The sequence below is a fragment of the Mesoplodon bidens genome (assembly GCF_964165515.1).
Source record: "Mesoplodon bidens genome assembly, chromosome: X".
In the NCBI taxonomy this organism is placed as follows: Eukaryota; Metazoa; Chordata; class Mammalia; order Artiodactyla; family Ziphiidae; genus Mesoplodon; species Mesoplodon bidens.
Window position 1 is genome coordinate 3,301,588 of NC_138163.1, and position 18,700 is coordinate 3,320,287.

Consider the following 18,700-nt stretch of genomic DNA (forward strand, 5'->3'; position numbering starts at 1 on the left):
AATCTGGACTACAATGTTAATCAACCTCACGATTTTGTCATTTGTTTCCAAAAATGGGGCATATGGAGAAGGATTCTAAACTCTAAACTGGATGTCAATCTAGCTCTGACAAGTCACAAGCATATTTGTTGCTTGCAGCGGAGTCTGGTCAGTTCCTGAGGCCATGAGGTCATTCTGATAGTCGGCTGACATAGTTTCATCAAAGGATGGGTCCTCTGTTACAATCCTGCCTTTTGCAGTGAGGATGGGGTAACTACAGCGCTTGGAAGAGCAGTACTGCCCACCGGCTGCTGAGGAAAGGGCCAGGCAGAACAGATCTATATGATGCTGGAGCTCTATGAGTTCAGAGGGAATCGACAGGGTCAAGGCCACTGCCAGAGGCTGCCCTTTTCAACCCCATTCTGCTACTCTGATCTGTACCAATCTCGAACTATAACAGCTGACATAGCAATAGGGGACATCAGGAGATCTTTCTGGAGGGTGCCAGGAAGGAATCTCTGTGATGTAATTATTCTGCTAAAGAAGACACTTCCAAATGAAAAGTGAATCAAGCAAATAGAAGAAGCTAACAATACAGCTGTCAAAATGACAAAAACAAACAAATCAAAACGAAACCCTGAAAGATCATTTCCACAAAGGATATAAAAATCTGTGCTCATGAACTAGTAAAAAAAAAAAAACCCTTTAATTCTTTTAAACCAATGGGGAAAGCTTATTCAAATACAACCAACTGTTCTTATAAGTTAACATTTAAAGTCTGACAGGACAAGAACATACGCTGAGCAGCCTTCAAAACTGAAATTGATTGGGTTACATTAGGAATAACAGTGCCGCCCCAGAGCGGCATAAGCGAATCTGAACGGGGGAAAAAAGCAATGGAATGAGTGGCCTGAATTTCTAAGCCAGCTGTTTTTTTCTTTTCTTATATCATGTGCTGCTATCAATGTGGTATGTGAAATAGCAGCCAGAGGTCTTGTTTGTCCTTCTAAAATGCATGAAACAACCGCTACCACTGCAACAGAACAACCAGTGCTAATTACCCCGGAGGTCCAAAACTGTGTTATTTGTTAGAGTTTGAAGAAATCAAATGTATTCAGATAGTGCATTTGTAGAATTGTAGGCAAGTGCCTGTCCTCATGCTGTTGGCAGACAAGAGTCCCAACTGGACCAGAAAATGTCTCACAGTCACAGTCAGGGGGTAGGGACCCTGCGTGAAGAGGCAGAGCTCACCCTTCAGTCCAACACAAGAATCTGAGTTCATCAGCCTCCTGGGCTTCAAAGATTGGGGATTTCTACCAATAATTACTCTAAAACACTCAAAATAATCTCAGGAGCTTAATTCTCAGAGGCCAGCAGATGCAACTGATTTATAGGTTGATTCCTTCCTGCCTTCTTCCAGTCATTTGTTCAAAGGCTCCTTGAGCTCACGTTTACAGACCTAGATAAGACATCATGTGCCTGAGGAATTTGCTAGCAAATGGGGGCACAGGCAAGACACAAATGACTCTGATTAAAAAGTGGACACTGCCAGGCCCTGAAAGGCAGAAACCGAAGGTCTTGAGAGCTGGGGTGTGAGTGGGGACACAGTGACCAGGTGTGTCAACTTCCCAAAAGTCATTTGGACAATGACTAGAGGCTCTTGGTTCCTACTTTGTGTGTCAGTGTCAAGCCTGGTTCTCACTGTAGCCGAGACCCTTAACTTTCTCCAGAACTCTACCTCAGGGCCTAGCACTTGCTCCAGAGGGACACTGTGCACAGAAAGTGAGTCCCTAGCATTGTTCTTTTGGCTCTTGTATTAATCAGCAAACTGTGAGCCATCCTAGCGTTTCTAGGCTTGCAGATGCACCAGAGAATCCATGAAGCCAGTGGGCTTTCTTACCCCATTCCGGAGCAGAGACCCCATTCTGTCTATATCACTTCTTTGTTCCCCCATCCACATGTTGTCATTTCTCTAAAATGCCCAGAAAAGGACAGAAGTCGTGATCGATTTATCAGGAAAGTTCTTTCTAAGCATTGGCTATGCCCAGGAACCCTACACTGTGCGTGTTAACACGCATGCACTAAGTGAAAAGGGGAAGTGCACGCATTCCCTAAGTGCATGCATGTCACTAAGGCATCTAAGTGCAGTAGGCCTGCACAGAAACATGGGTATGGTACCCGTGCAGTCAGTACTCTCCTCTACATGAAGGAAGACAGGCAGCTCAGCTGCTGCCACCTCGACATCACATATTAATATTATCAAAATTAAATACTGCCTTGACTAGGAGAGGATTAGCTCATGTTTTAAAATTTGTTTTTCCTTTTCTTTTTTTCTTGCTGTTAAACTGACCGTTTTAAGTGCCTAGTTCTGTGGCATTAAGTACATTCGCAGTGTCGTGCAGCCATCACCACCATCCATCTCCAGGACGTTTTCATCTTCCCAAACTGAAACTCTGTCCCCATTAGACATTAACCCCCAGTGCCCCGGCCCCAAGCAAGGACTACTCTGCTTTCTGTCTCTATGAATCTGACTCCTAGGTCCCTGTTATAAGTAGAATAATATGGTATTTGTCCTTTTGTGACTGGCTGATTTCACTTAGCATAATGTCTTCAAAGTTCATCCATGTTGTAACAGGTATCGGAATTTCCTTCCTTTAAAGGCTCAATAATATTCCACTGTGTGGATGGATCACATTTTGTTCAACATTCTTCTCTCTGTGGACATTTTGGTTGCGTCTACCTTTTGGACATTGTGAAAATGCTGCTATGAACACTGGTGAACAGATATCTGTTCAAGAACCTGCTTTCAATTCTTTTGGGTATATACCCAAGAATGGAATTGTTAGGTCATATGGTAATTGCATGTTTAATTTTTTGAGGAACCACCCTACTGTTTTCCACGGCAGCTGTACCATTTTACATTCCTACTAACAGTGCATATGGTTTCCAGTTTCTCCACATCTCACCAACACTAGTTTTTTCTAATTTTTTAAAAATAATAGCCATCCTTAATGGGTGTCAAGATTTTGTTTCTTTGACAACATGAAACTAGAAAGCCATATTTGAGAGCTTTGCCTGTTCACATTTTCTAGAGCTCATCTTTGAAAGTGTTGCCGATAGAGGGAAAGGTCATGGAATTGTTCCCACTTACTGCCACTCAAGGGTGGTTGCAGGACTCCCACATCTTTCAAAGCTTTGTCACGTGGAAATAAGTGATCGTTATGCAAAATTGTAAATAAGGAGTCCACCTTCATCTACTGGCCTCCTGAGTCAGCTGGCTTGGCAAATTCTTTTCACGTGCCACCCAGACATGGGCCTGTAGAGAAGTCTGGGTCTCCACAATTCTGCTCACTTCCTCTGCTCAAAAATGGCCAAACATGATAGCATGCTGCAGGGGGTAAGGCCAGATAGAACCTCTGCATATAGCTTCAAATCCAAAGCTCCCAAAAGCAAAGCAAGAGTTGGAGTAATTTCTGATGAAGTGGGGCTATGCATCTTTCAGGCTTTGAAGGTCACATTTAGGCCAGGACTTTGTGATCATTTCCTGGACTGCCCACTTCCCCTTTTCCCATGCACCTAGCTCTCCATCACGGAGTCAGGGTCTACGGGCTCTGTGCGAGTCCATGCTGCCCAATTTCTAATCCAACATGAAACTCGGTTCACATGGGGCGAAGGACTGAAGGATGAAAGAAATGGAGAAATGCTGCCCCTTTCTTCCACTCTCTGTCTTAGAACCTGTTATTCTGCTGGGAGTCAGGACCCAGGGAAGGCTCAGCTCGGGGCACTGCATGGGCTCTCAGGACCACCATGCACGCACGCGGGCCTGGGGTGGAGGTGTGATCTCTTTGGACATTTTAGCTCTCAACAACCTCACTGATTTCGCTGGGAGAAGCTAACATGATAAGCCCTCATCCAACAACAACAAAGCACAATCAGACAAAGCAGCGCCTGTCATTGTGGGCAAAATTCACGAGATCAAATCAAAACCTAAACTTTTTCAACTCCTTAGGAAGAAGCAGAAACTCTTTCTCTGGGGGTGGGGTGGGGTGGGCTGCTTTCATTCGCTGCCCCCTTCAAGCTCACAAGCCACCAGTTCAGAGCATACGCACACTGTTGCTTTGCCCAGCAGGCCCAGCTTGTGGGATTTGACAACCCCCAAGGGACAGAAGAGGCTGAAAGTACAAACGGGCTCAGGAGAGGTTTCCATAAATTTGTGCTATGGGACCATGAATGGATTTGAGAGAGGGAAGCTGGGGAGGGTGCAGGAAGGAGGGGCAAGGATGCAGTGGAGCCCCCTTAGGACACATCCCTTGCTCACCCCAAGGGTCACATCTCTGACCTGCATTGCTCCTCTGGCACCATCCTGCACTCAGCGACAATGCTGGCTGTAGGTGTTAGGGTCACAGCGGAACGGTGCAAATCCACTGTGACCCTCCATCAGCCCTAGACATTTTTTCTATTTTGCTAACTTTTCACTTGGGGTCACAACAGTAGCTGACCACTTCACTTTCAAACCTGTTTTACATGTGGAAGTGGACGGCCTCTCCTTGAGGTAGTCTACATTTTGGGTTTGCAGATATTCATAAGCAGTTAAGTTTAAAGGAACATAACACAAGGATTTATTTCTGTCCTCTTTGACTCTTTGAAAACTGAAATCAGATTCCTTTCCTTGCTTTACAGTGACAAATATGCAGCTTGTTTCAATGACCTTAGTATAAAATAATTTACATACTTCATTTTTAAAAGTCTCATTTGGGGCACCCCAACTTCAGCAAAGTTTCGTGTTCCTTTTCAGGTATGTAAAGACAAAAGGAACAAACAAAAAAACAAACAAAAACTTCACAGGAGGTTTCTGAAAATGGTTGCCTTTCCAGCTTTCATGAATCAATTGTCAAGCAATTAAAAATTAAAGCTAGTGATCACCATTAAGGCTTCAGTAGGTGTGGCTCACGGGCTCTAGAGTGCAGGCTCAGTAGTTGTGGAGCACGGGCTTAGTTGCTCCGTGGCATGTGGGATCTTCTCGGACCAGGGATCGAACCTGTGTCCCCTGCATTGGCAGGCGGATTTTTTTAAATTAATTAATTTATTTATTTTTGGCTGCGTTGGGTTTTCGTTGCTGCATGTGGGCTTTTTCTAGTTGTGGCGAGCAGGGGCTACTCTTCGTTGAGATGTGCAGGCTTATCATTGCAGTGGCTTCTCTTGTGCGGAGCACGGGCTCTAGGGCGCAGGCTCAGTAGTTGTGGCATGCGGGCTTAACTGCTCCGTGGCATGTGGGATCTCCCCGGACCAGAGCTCCAACCCATATCCTCCGCATTGGCAGGCGGATTCTTAACCACAGAACTACCAGGGAAGTCCTGGCAGGCGGATTCTTAACCAATGTGCCACCAGGCAAGTCCCAAGAAAACATTTTTAATCTTACAGTACAGTACGTTGAACAGTACTGTAGTACACAGTACAACAGCTGGCATACAGGGGCACGTGCGCATCTTTGAAAGCTCACAACTTGGAGGTTAGCATGTAGGGGACTTATTGTAAACTTTGTCTAATTATATTTCCTCCCAAAGCAGCTAAAAAATGTTTCCCCAAACTAAATAGTTCTTTGCTGCCCAATTTAAAAAAAGAAAGGAAAAACTAAGCTTGTATGTACAATCGTGCTTAAATACAAAATAAAGATGCTTAGGGACTTCCTTGGTGGTCCAGTGGTTGAGAATCCATCTTGCAATGCAGGGGACACCAGTTCGATCCCTGGTTAGGGATCCCAACGTGCCGCAGGGCAACTAAGCCCACGCACCACAACTACTGAGCCTGAGCGCCACAACTAGAGAGAAGCCCGCGTGCCGCAACTAAGACCCAACACAGCCAAAAATGAATAAATAAATAAAATTTAAAAACAATAATAATTTAAAAACAAAAAACAAAATAAAGATGCTTATTCAGGAAAATGTCCTCATGTCTGGTAGAGAAGACGTGTACAAGGCGAGGCTGGAGCTTGGACACGTGGGCTCTTTGAAATCGGACTTTCCTGCCCCGCTTCTTCCTTAGTGCAGCCCAGAGCTTCCCCCAGACGCCTCTGCTCTTGCATTTCAGCAGTACTACCCTTTGAAATGAAATCTGTGATGCTTCTCACCAGAATTTGTAAAAGACAGAGGCGAAGAAACTTTCCTCATTACACAGGGAGCAGTGCCGCCCTGCCCTGCCTCTTAGCCTCAAAACAGCAGAAGAATTAAGGGAAGCTGGTGAAAGGAGTTTCAAGTCCAAGGTCACAGGCCCTTTCTTGACAATGTGTGGTATATCTGATTCCAAGGGGGTCTAGTATTCTGGCAAGATAGTGGTCACTTGCTTTTAAAGGGTCATGAACGATGTTGAGGCTAGGAGCAGACTCACACGCTACCGTTTCTCCCGACTCTCTGCCTCCAGTGGAAAATGGAGCCGGCGTAACTTCGACAAGAATAGGGAATTCTCTCGGTCTAACTAACCTGGTTTTATCATTTTGGTTTTCAATGGGAGGTCACGGTGTGAAGGGAAAGATTTTAATTTGCAGTGTTAATCAAGACAGCAGTAATTCAAGGTTCTGCTCTACTGAGCAGTCGAGTCCAACCTTGGAAGTCCAAACCAAGTGACCACGATGAACCAGTGTTCCTGGTGGCGTCGGCGCCGGGTGGCCGGCAAGGCTGGCCCTCACTTGCCCTCCATCCTTTCTCTCCGCCCATCAGCAGAAGTCCCTCTGGATCTAGAAACCCAGGCAGCCCTAGGCCAGTTGCAAGCGGCGGGGTTGGGGCCCAGCTGAATGCAGGCAGCATTTGTTACTGCCGTTTCTTACTCAGCACACACGTGGGATGGTGCAGCCCCCTGCATGGCTCCCAGCACCTCTGCCGTCTGTGCTTGGAGGGAGAATGGCCAGCACTGTTCCCTCCCCACTGGCCAGGGCGCTCGGGAAGCTGCAGCCAGGCCTGGCTGCTCTGCTCCCTTTGGGGGTCCCCAGTCTGTGTCTGTCACTTGGCCTCCCTGACACCCCACGGCTGGAGGGCACTCCCCCACCCCTCCTCTGCAAGCCACCATCCAACTCTGGGAGCCGGAGACGAGCCTGGCAGTCTAAACGCATTTCACTGAGCACCGAGTTTCAAGAGCTTTCTCGAAACAGTAGAGCTAACATCGGTGCAGCATGATTGTGTGCCAGGCCCTGGGCCAGGCACTTTTACCTCATCTCGTTGAATCCTCTCAGCAGCCCCATTTGATAGGTATACTAGTATCTCCATTTTGCAGATGGAGAGACTGAGGCACAGAGAGAGGAAGGAGTGTGCCAAATGAAAAAGTGGCAGAGCCGGGATTTGGACCTCAGTGATCCAAGCCTCAAGCCCAGTCCCGGGGCCCGCACCCTGCCAGGAACCAAGGGCCAAGGCCCCGCTGCCCCTGGCTCTGTGCCGTCTCCCTCCAGGCCCTGGGTGCTGGGAGTGCTGTGCTTCAGAGGCTCAGTCCCCAGGGACAAGAGGCACCCACGGGTGAGGGTGACAAGAGGGCTTCCTCACGGTCCCACTTCAGACCGAGGTGCCCAGATCCCCCTCCTAGGCCCAGCCCTCCAGGAGGGTGGATGGCAAGTTCTCCTAATGAGCCCATGCCTCCGCCATTGCTGGGTGCTCACTGCTGCCTAAGCATGGGAGACGGGCGGCTGGCATTAAAGGCAGAAAACGGGGCAGACGCAGGCGAGGGCTCATCCAGCCTTCCCAGAGGCAGGTCCCCTCTCTCGCCCCTCTCAAAATCTCTCCAAACCATATCACGCGCCTCTTTGGTCTATTTCTCTGCAGCTGCCCACCCGCCACCCACCCCCCTCCAGCCTGCCTCAAGGATCAGATTTCAGGCTTTTTTGTTCTTATTCCAACTGGCCACCGTCCTCGTTCCTCCTCCCCGCCATGCTACACTCCCAGCTCTGCAATCGCACGTGCACCCAGGGCGCTCGTGCTGCCTCTTGCTTCCCCGACTCTTCCAGAGCACAAGTCTCATCTCCTGGACAGAACTGCTTCTGCCTTTGAGTAAATGTCAGTTCCTCTGCCAGTGGCTGACAGTCAAATTGAAGTCCTAACCCTGATGTTCACAATACCTTAAGGTATCCTCAATGGTTTTCAGCGACCATTATGGAAACAAAATTCATTTTGCCTCGCTTCGATTAAAAACAGAGAGAAGTCACCCAGCCTTGGGAGTAGGGTGGGGAATACAGTGAGGAGATTTGGGGGCCTTGAAAGTCAACACACCAGGGCTGGGTGTCACAACTCCATAGTCCCTTCCTTAATAATTCTAGGTCCACATCCCTTATCTGTAATTTCAAGGCCAAAAGCTCTGAGAGCCTATTTTATTTTTATAAATTTGGTGCCAAAATTTATTTGGGAACAAAACTTGACCTGGGCTTAGTTAAATATTCATATTTCTCTGCAAAAATAATAAAATGTGCCCCAGATTCCAGCAGAGGGTTGTGTCATATTTGGTATATGCACCATATTAGTTTTCTAAAGTCCCCAAAGTTCTGAATTTGGAAACGCGTCTGACCTCAGGGGTTCCAGATCCAAGTCCGGGAGCCCACGCGTGCCATACCTGGGCGTGGAGTGTGGGCCGGGCAGGGGTCTGAGTGGTACTGGTTCAGCATCTCCTGTCTTTCAAGGCCCTACGAGATGGGGCCCACCCCTTTCCCCAGGTACAGCTGAGGCTCAGGGGGCTTAAGTGACACTGCTCCTGGCACAATGCCCAATTAGAGTTGGTGTCCGGACTTGAACCCCAGTCTGTCTGCCTCCAGTGCCTTTGCCATGCTGAACTGCTGCCCTGATGCCAGATGGCATTTACCTTTTACCTTCAGTGCAAGCAAGCGGGTCACTGAAATTGGATCGCTCACGTAACTGGTAAAGTGAAATCCCCCAAGCTGAGAAAGATTAGTCTGAAAATAAGAATGAGCTCCTTGCGACACCTGGATTTGTCATTTCTGCTTTAAGATGAATGCCCAGTCCTTCTGTGGTAACCACTACCATCCACAGAGGTGCAACGAGCTAGTCAACGCCATCCAGGGGGTAATGAGTGTTTCCTGAGGCTCAGCTTGGCCATCAGTAAAACACGGCAAGTTCTCCCTGCTGGGAGCAAGAAGCATGTACTTCCTCACCACGGGGGCCTCAAACACTCGCCTCTTCCTTTCTTCCACCTTCTCCTGGCCAGGTGACCAGAGCTCGGTTCTTAGGCCTTAAACTGAATGCGGAAAGGCCATGAGAAGGAACAGTGGAGCTGCTGATGTGCCCGTTTGGAGGCCTCGTCAGTGCATTCTGGCTAAAAGAACGCCGTGCACAGAGCAGGGTGCTGGGAAGTGGGGCGGAGCCAGCGTGAAAGCACGAAGGCGGCTCCTTCCCCTCGCCCAGCGGGCCTGCGGTGGTCTAGGCAGGGCGGGGCCTAGGACAAGAAGAGCCCACGAAGCTAGTGAGCCCCACCACTGCTGTCCATCTCACTGGCAGGCATGGGGTCTGGAGAGAGCACTGCTCATATGCTGTCCCGACACAGCCCCAGGTTTGAGAACCATCTTAGCCCCCGGGAAACAGATCTGGAGACTCAGGACGAGGAGTCAGGCTTTCGTTGGCAGGTTTTGCGCCAGGCTCTGTTTGGAGTGCTTCAGATGCACAGAATCGACGCTTCTAATCCTCAAACAACCTACCATCACACCCACTTTGTAGAAGAGGCAACAGTTAGGAGGTCAAGGCAGGAACAGAGGGCTCTGGAGGCAGGGCCCCGTGTGTGGGGTTACAAGTGTGAGCTCTCTAGCCAGACTCCCTGCTCTGGCCCCGACTTGCTGTGTGACTGTGGGCAACTCTGGGGACTTCTCAGCTTTAAAGAGAATGATAACAGCCCCTACCTCTGAGGACTAAGACGAGAAAAGGCAGGTGAAGTACCAGGTAGCACGCTCAGCCCCTGGGCACTGGCCAGTGCTGGCTGGGAAGGTAGCTCTTGGCAGCAAGAAGCATCCCATCGGGGAGCCCAGCCTCTTGCCTCTGTCGGCAGAGGTCACCTGAGCCCCTCCTGGCCTGGGGAGCTTGGCTGCATGTGCTTTCTCCCGGACACTTCCTCCAGCCCCACCTAGGGAATCAGTCGGATGTGATTTTCACGACCCTCATCATTAAGGATTCTCTCTGTGAGCCAGCTGGTCTGGCTCCGAGGCAACACAGTCAGGCTACACATGTTCCCCACTGAACACAAAAGAAACCAAAAAGGCTCACAGTGTTAGATGGTGACACGGCTCCAGGCTGAGGATCTTGCCTGCTAGGATAAGGGCTCCAGTGCGGATGCTGGCACTCCCCCAAGCCAGCTGCAGAAGTCCACGAAAACAGCTGGCAACAGGCCTATAACAAAATCAAACCAAAGTGCTCCTGAACTGTGGACAAGGGCTGGCCGCTCACCCTGGCCACCCCCACGGGTGCTCCCATTGAAGGACCGATCCCTTGTGTGGAGCACTCTGCTTGGTGAGGCTTCATGAGACCTGGATGAAAAAGACATGGTCTCTCTCCTCTGGGGACTGCCACAGCCACGGTCATCCAGGGCCCTCATCAAAGAGGTCAGCCCCCACCAGGAGCTTCCCTTGGGACACATTCCCAGACAAGCACTTTACGGCCACCTACTCCTTGGCTTCTCTACAGAAGAAGGAGGCAGAGTCGGAGACGGAAGTCCAGAGGACAGTTGGGGAAAAGCTTCCTGGGGGGCGGGGGGGGGATAGTGACTGAGCCTTAGGACCTGTAAGAGTGGGACAGGAGAGCAAAGGTGGGCAGGGAAGGTCAGACACAGGCAACAGTGGGAGTCAAGGCCAAGAACACAGAGTGGGCCGGGAGTGGCAAGCACTTTGGGGCCCGATGGACACTGAGTCTAAGGAGGTAGATGGAGCTTTTGGGCCTCCAGAATCTTCCGAGCAAGTGTGAACATGATCAGGTCTGTGTTATAGCAAGGTAATTCTCAGAGAAACGGATGGTTTATTGGAGCAACCAGTTTAAGAGTCAACTGTATGAGTTCGGATGAAGAATCAAGAGGGCCTGAACTTGGGCAGGCCTGACAGCAATGGAAAAGAGGAAGCACGAAAGACGGTATTCGGGGCAGGGAGACATCTGACGTGGTTCCCAGGGATCCCTGCCTCCTGGTACCCTCCCCAGCCTGTAATCCCCTGCTGGTATTCACATCTTCATGCTCGCGTCTAATGAACAGAATACCGCACACGTGATGCAATGTCACTCCCCAAACTAGGTTATACAGACTGTGACTTCTGACTTGCTGGCACTCCCCCTGCCTCTCTTGCTGGCACATTCTCTCTTGCTTGCTCTGATGAAGCTGGCTGTCATGTTGTGAGAGGCTCTATGAAGAGATCCACGTGGCAAGGAACCAAGGGAGGCCTCTGGCCAACAGCTCATGAGGGACTGAGACCTCAGTCCAACAACCCACAAGGAACTGCTTCCTGCCAACAACCACAGCAGTGAGTCTGGAAGCCAGTCCTTCCCAGTTGAGCCTTAAGATGACTGCAACCTTGTGAGAGACCTGGGCCGAGAAGGCCCTGCTAAGCTGTGCCAGGATTCCCAGCCTCCAGAAACTGTGAAGTTATGTATGTATCTTGTTTTAAGCAGTAGTTACGGGCTAATCTGTTACGCGGCCATAGGTAACTAATACAGGCAGGGGTCAGAACAAATGAAAAGTGGGAACTATGATAGACACTGCCCAGGGAGAAGTAGCTGAACTGAGTGATTGACAAGAGTGTAGGAGATGAGAGAGACATCATGGGGATTTTGAGAAGAGCACGGGCTCTGGAGCAAGCCCGCCTGCCTTCAAGTTGCTGCTGGGCCTCTCACTAACTGTGTGACTCTGGGCGAGTCATTTCAACACTCTGAGCCTCAGTTACTTCGTCTGTAAAATGGGGATGGTAAGAGTAACTACCTGACACGTCTCTGACATTTTCATTTAGGACCTGCCTCAGCACCTGGTGCAGGGGTGAATGGCACGCTGCCGCTGCCCACCAGACGTCTGCTGTGACACTTCTAGAAGGCTCGGTGTGCAGCCTTATGCCAGCAGGGAGAAAATTTAAATGCTTCAGTGCAATTTCCTTGTATCCTATGAAGGCTTCACTGGTCCTGGGTGAGGGAACGTGCCTCACGGCCCAGTTCTGTGTGATTCTGACTCATCTGCCCTGGTTCCTTCCCCCGGCGGCACCTTGTGGGTGAACTTTTCTTCCAGGGAAGCTAAGCAACCTGCACAGGAACTGAAACCATAACCTTGACCTCATGGATACTGCGCTTTGACTGCGCAGAATAAATTGGCTTCAACAGACTTTTCCAGAGTGAAGTCCACTCTCAAAGAGGACTACAGCCTGGATCTGCCTCCAAAGGCGGCTCTCAATACCATGAAACATGGTTCTTATTTCCAAAACCAAGGGACTCAACCAGAGATGAGATCGGCTTACCTGTCTGGGCAGAGAAGGCATGGAATCCGAGGCCACCGACCGCTGAACACGCTGCGGCTGCTGCGTCACGTGCTGCAGAAGGAACGAAGCAGCGTCCGGCTGCTGCTGCAGCTGCAAGCTGGTTGTGGCCGTGGACGAGGCCGTGGCAGAAGAGGCCGGCGTCAGCGTCGGCTGCTGCAGGTAGTGGAGCAGGGCAGGTTGCCGAGACGCAGCGGGCACCGAGGGCATCTTCGGGGGGCCCGGCTCAGAGACAAAATGTGACAAGGGCTTGGTGTGGCCGAAAGTAAAAGGCTCCGGGGCTCCCGGGCTGGGGGCGGCCAGCCCCTGCTGCATGATCAGGCTCAGGGTTCTGGGTGAGCTGGTGGCCATGGGCTTGAGGATGGCACTGGCTGGCAGAGGCGGAGGCGGCGGCAGCTGCAGCTGCGGCTGCTGCGGGCCGAGCGGATTGCTGGTGGGAGTGAGGCTCCGGATCAGGGGGCACTGTGGGGTGAAGGACTGCTGTGGCAGGCCGGGGCTGGACAGCTTCTCTGGGCGGTAGGGAGTGGAGGGCCCCGGGTTGCTGGTGGGCAGAGTGGATATCAGGTGCCCTTGAGGCTGTTTGATGGTGGAGGACACCAGGTTGGCAAGGATGGAGGGCTGCGGGCTGAACTGCGGCTGCTGCTGGAGCGCGGGGCTGGGGAGTTTCTCGGGGGCATAGGTCATGGCCGGCCCCAGGGCAGCGCCGCTGCTGGGCGCCGCGCTGGACAGTAAGGCATTGGGAGAGCCCTGCAGAGCGCTCGCCGGCAGGCTGCTCGATGACATGCAGGACACCATGAGGCCCTGAGGGCTGAACGGCTGCAGCGGCTGTGGTGAGGGCAGTGGGCGGTAAGGCGGGGAGAGGCCGGGAAGAGGCAGGCCAGACCAACTGGGAGCGGGGCCCTGCTGCTTCGTGCTAGAGCCCTGCTTGCTGGCCGCCAGCGCCTTCAGCTGGTGGGCGTGATGCCACTGAGGCACTGGGAGCGGTGGCAAGGCAGCCGCGGGGAGCGGCGCCTGGACCTGGCTCTTGGCCTGCGCTGTTGAAGAACTGGGGGAGACCATCTGCTTACTGGTGGAGGGAATGACGTAGCTGATCCCCGCGGAGGAGGGCGGGATTTGAAGCGACACCCCAGGGGCCTGGCTGCAACTGGAAGCGAAGTCCTTGCTGGAACCAAGGCTCTCCAAGTGTGGCATCTGAACCGCAGGCTTGGGAGTCACGCCTAGGGTTGCCGGGGGGTGATCTAAGACCAGCGGTTCTTCTGGCTTGCTCCCCAGGATTTTTTCCAGGTCGAGCTCACTCGGAGAAGGTTCTTGAATTTTTGTTAGCTCCTCCAGCAGATCTTGAAGTTCCTGGTCCACAGCAGGCACAGTGTTGGTCTTGTCATAGTAAGAAAGAGGGGGGCCTTTCAGTCCCATTTCCGCAGTTGGTGGCACCCCAAACGGTGAGCCCATTACGCTGCCGTTCATGGGGTTATTTTCGAGTAGTAATGAATGGCCAGCTGCTCCCATCGCTGTAGGGCTAGGGTTCATGGGTAACGCAGGAACCTGCAGCTCTGCACAGGCTGTGCTGGGATGGGCGCCGGGGCCCATCGAAAGGGTGACATCTTCAAGGCATGGTCTCTTAATTTTATGAGGGTAACCTCCTTCGGCCATGCCTGAAAGCTGGAAAGTTTCTTCTTCCTGTCTCCTCTTAATGGTTCCCTGTGGCTGGAAGAGAAAAGAGGGGTGGGGAGGGAGGGGGGAGAGAGGGAGGGAGGGAGAGGGAAGGGGGGAGGCAGAGGAATGTTTATAAAGGCTTGGCACATTAAAGCTATTGAACAGGAAACTTGCAAGATAAAACAGATCTCTCAGTTTCAAGACTTAGAAAGAGTTGTCAAAACTATACAATACAGCCTATTTTTAGAACCATGATGCTTGTTTTTTTGTTGCTGTCTTTCATTTAGACTGTCGTGCTACAGTTCAAATAAAGCATTATGCTGTCTCTACACCAAACACTACAGAAAGTCACGCGAAGGATATTCTCTGCCCACTTAAAGGAGCTTTCAGCGAAACTGTGCAGGAGGCACGGAGTGCCCTGGGCTGCGGGCAGACATTGGAGGGCAAAGGAGAATCGCTAAGAAACTTGCAATTCCCACCTGTCTACTGGTAACCTGATTTTTAAAAAGGAAAAGCGTGACGTAGACACTGAACTTTTAGGTTGCTTCCATGTCTTGGTTAAATGCATCAGGCTCTAGTGAGAAAATGGGATGAAGCAGAGGCTTTGGAGGAGTGAAGTAGATCTGGCGTGTTCTTTTGGGCAGCTGTCTGAGAGACACTGTTTGGAGTGTAACACAACTGCATAACAGTCACTATAGCATGGTTCCATTTATCTGTACACACACAGACACACACGTGCACATGCACATACATACACATTGCTATGAGTGCACGAAAACGCCTTGGAAGAAAGTATATGCAACTCTTTGGAGTAGTCATCTTTTGGGGGTGACTGGAAACTCACTTTCTATTCTCTGTATTTTTCTATTGCTTGTTTTTAATGGAATGACTTACAATCCTCCACCAAAAAAGTATAAAGCTATCTAATTAAGAAATGCCTCTGTGCAGATGCATCCTCAGGTTGGGGAGATAGGAAACAACAGGAAAAGGCCCCGATCTGTGATCTGCACTTGGGGGAACTGCCCGCCATTTATAAAAGCCTAGCCTTTGGGAACAAATCAAAGAAGTTACTAATGCCGTATTTCCTACTCTTTCAAGGCTTCATACAGTCATCCGTGGCTGTCTCGTAAATGACCATGACCTGCAGTGAAGGGGAAGGGAGTGGATCAGAGGATTATGTGTGGGAAGAGATGGGCTTGGAAATCACCTAAAGGCCAACGCTCTACCAGATACATTTCCCCTGAAGCACTTTTGCATGAAGAAGCCTCTTTCCGGCTTTGAAGTCTTACGGGGACACCCAGTGCTGATCCTCTGACGTCCCCTTACGTTTGGCTCACTGGAGGGTCAAGGCGGGCGTGAGGGCCACCTACTAGCACGACAGTGGTCATGACTCTTAAAGCAGAGTGAACGTCAAAAGAGATCCCCTAGGGCTGCACATCTGGAGCCCTGGCACCCATCAGATGTGCTTAGAAACCTCCAGATTCCCAGGCTCTCCTACCACAGCTGAACTGCTTCAGTCTCCTCCGGGGCGGGGCCCAGGACCCCAAGGTTTGTTACAGCTCCCTGGCTGGCTCTCAGCGGACTGCCAGGTTGAGAGCATGGGTGGAGGTAGGATGGCCAAGGGCCCTGGTCCCAAGGCACACGCAACCACTACGTATTGGCCTCCACACAGAATCTCTTGAGTTGTATCTTCATTTGTAAAATGAGCGTCATTTTAGTTCTCATCTCATGATGCTGCTCGGACTATTATGTGAAATGGAACAGATTCCATGGCACCTAGTGGACCCCCATTAACTAGTAGCTGGCATTATGGAGGGCAGATCTGGAAGTGCTCTGGGAGTCCAACCCTGGCCTTTAAAGACAGGGAGGGACCCTGAGACCCTGGGATGGGCAAGGCTTGCCCCGAGCGGCTCAGCTAGAGGGCCCCAGGGCCCGGGGGCAGATACAGGGGCCTGCCACCATCACTCAGCTGTTCCCCGACCCGCAGCCTCCATCCTCCCCCACCGATGGCTGGACACTGACCGCCCCATCCCCGCAGAAAGGGCTCCCCCTCTCTTAGCGAGGGGACTTGCCTACTTCTCTGCCGTTCCTTTTGAGATGTCCACCACCCGGCCAAGGGCACGTTGAGGGGCAGGTCTGCCACCAGATTCATCTGAGGCCTGAGTACCACGGGGCAGGCAGGAAGGGGCTGGGGGGTGAGGCAGAGTAGGCACAGGAAGAGGCCTCTGCAGTCATCCGCTCCACTCTCCCACCCAGGAGTGCTCACTAAGTATTCGGCCCACGGCTGGTGCTCAGTAAACAGAAGCTGAATGAATCCATGGACCAATGAACACAAATGACTCAGCACCCAGCGAGCTCCGCCCCGTGTTTTCCTGGCCGTTCAGTCAATCAACTATGGGCCACAGAGAAGTCACTGCATTTCAGGCTGAAATTCGGTCTCTTCTACATTTTCCCAAAGACTTAAAACAAATCCAATATATTGAAAACAGAAATGTCTAAACTGGATCAGTAAGGAACGACTCAGTGTGGGCTTTACATAGGATCCCCTGCTGGGAGTCCGAGCGGGCGATGGCTGTGCCCAATGCACTGTTCATGATGTCTTGGACTCAAGGCGAGTTTAATGCCAGTGAAGTCTGCATAGGACCAGGCGGGGGAAGGATGGGCTTGGGGGATGGGAGGGCAAGGAGGGAGGGCAAGAGCTGTGAGTTGGAACGGCCTGGACTCCCTGGCAGATACTAGGGCTTTCATTTAATTGTTGGTCTGCCATTATCCTGTTGGGACTAAGGTGGCAGGAGGTGGGGAAGGTGGGACATGACCACCAGATGCTAAAGTTAACACTGGGAACCACTGGCGAAGGAAAGGGGTCTCCAGCTCTCTGAAGTGAGAGTGTGTTGCCCCCCACTTTTCAGGCCCTCAACCCCACAGCGGGACCCCAGGATGCCCCTGTTGTGCCAAACCTGCAGCCGGACGCCGCTGGTGCTAGCTTCCCTGAATGCTTTGGGAGGCTCCCTAGTCGGCGGGCAGGCTGGCCTTGCTGTCCCTGGGGGTGCAATGGGGGGCGCTGGTTGACGCCGCAGTCTCAGCGGTGGGACAGGCAGGAGCCTCTTCCCAGCTTTCCTTTCTCAATGGACTAAACGAGACTCCACTTTGCTAGAGGCTGCAGCTCTGCATTTCGGATTTTACGGGGAGAGCTTTCAACAGATTGCCTAAAGCACCTTGGCCGGATGGCCAGATCCCCAGCCAAGCCTAAACAAGCTGAGGGGAGGCGGCTGTGTTGACATCTACTACGAGTTAATTTCGCCCCTAGACCCAGGCTGCTGCCACCACCCAGGTCAGCCTGTCTGGGCTGTTGGGCTTGACTGAACCCCGTGGCCACCCTTCTAGATCAAGTGCAGCAGAGAGCTTGCTACCCCAGAATGACTTCCCCTCTCAGCGTCACGTTGGGGGTGGCAGGTCCCCACCAAACTTCCAGACCCTTCTAAACAGCTTTACCTATGTGCCATTTTCCAGTCTCTGTGGACTCTGTACAGCAAGCTATGGGTCCCAGCTCCCAGCCAGCCCCTACTTCCTTCAGGCCTTGTACTACACGTGACCCTGCCCACTCACTGGGAGAACGTTTTAAAAAAATTTTTTTACCATAAGTGAATCAGTAGCCACTAGCAGGATTGCTAGACAATACATGTCAACCTTCACTTTTTACAGAAAACAGAATGGGTAGTGATTTGCTTGTGGTCCCACGGTTAGTTAGGGGCCAACACCAACACTAGACCCCAGGAGGCCCAGCCCTCACAGGTCCGGGCAGTGGTAGGGCGGGGAAGGGGAGTGAGGGACGGTGTCCTGGTGTCTTTTAGAGAGGAATGACTTTATCTCCATCCACCAGTGCCGGCGGAGTCCCATTTCATAATCGGGCAGACAAAGCCACCAATGTGATCCCCACGACCTTATAAACATTCATTAAAATGCATTTCAAAGCATGTGATGCCTTCCCCACCCCCTAAATAATGAGAAAACAAAGGCAACCCTTCTGATAGAGGCCAAGTTCAGCTCTGAAGTCAACATTATTTCTGGTTCTGTCTGAACAATGACATATGGCAATTCTTCCCTTTCTACATTTTTTTAGTCCAGAATGGCAAAAAGGGCAAAGATTTCTTGGGAAAGGGTCTAGAGTATAAGAGTACAGTCCAGGCTCAGAAAATGGGCATAAGGAGAAGAACATATATATATATATATATATATATATTATATATTATATATATATATATTATATATATATATAATATATAATATATATATATAATATATATAATATATAAATATATATTATATATAATATAATATATTATACATATAATATATATACAGTATATATAATATATATAATATATATAAAACTCTTTCCAAAGAAGTCTGGCAGGTTGCTATAAACACTTGATTTTGAACACTCTAGCTGGAGGTTTAACACAGACATCTACAAAAGGCCAGCAAAAATATGCACAGTCCCTCCTGGGTAAGAATGCAGGAAGCCCAAGGTGTGCAGGAGAGACTGGCTCAGGGCTCCTTGTTTTTCCCTCCAGGGAGCCCCGGGCACAATTGTCA

General features: G+C 50.8%; 1 protein-coding gene across 11 annotated transcripts in view; it reads right to left on the reverse strand.

Moving 5' to 3' along the window:
* The window catches only part of MAMLD1 (mastermind like domain containing 1), a 110,391-nt gene that overhangs the window by 24,135 nt on the left and 67,556 nt on the right, over window positions 1–18,700 (reverse strand). For 4 of the 11 annotated variants that reach the window (XM_081222396.1, XM_081222394.1, XM_081222390.1 and 1 more), the window contains 2 exons: window positions 12,434–14,155; window positions 10,218–10,340 (listed from right to left, as the gene is read on the reverse strand). In XM_081222396.1, coding sequence (XP_081078522.1) covers window positions 10,218–10,340; window positions 12,434–14,101 — 1,791 coding nt within the window. In that variant the 5' untranslated portion in view covers window positions 14,102–14,155. The remainder of the gene's footprint in view (window positions 1–10,217; window positions 10,341–12,433; window positions 14,156–18,700) is intronic. The other 7 variants (XM_081222397.1, XM_081222395.1, XM_081222391.1 and 4 more) reach the window with 3 other exon arrangements.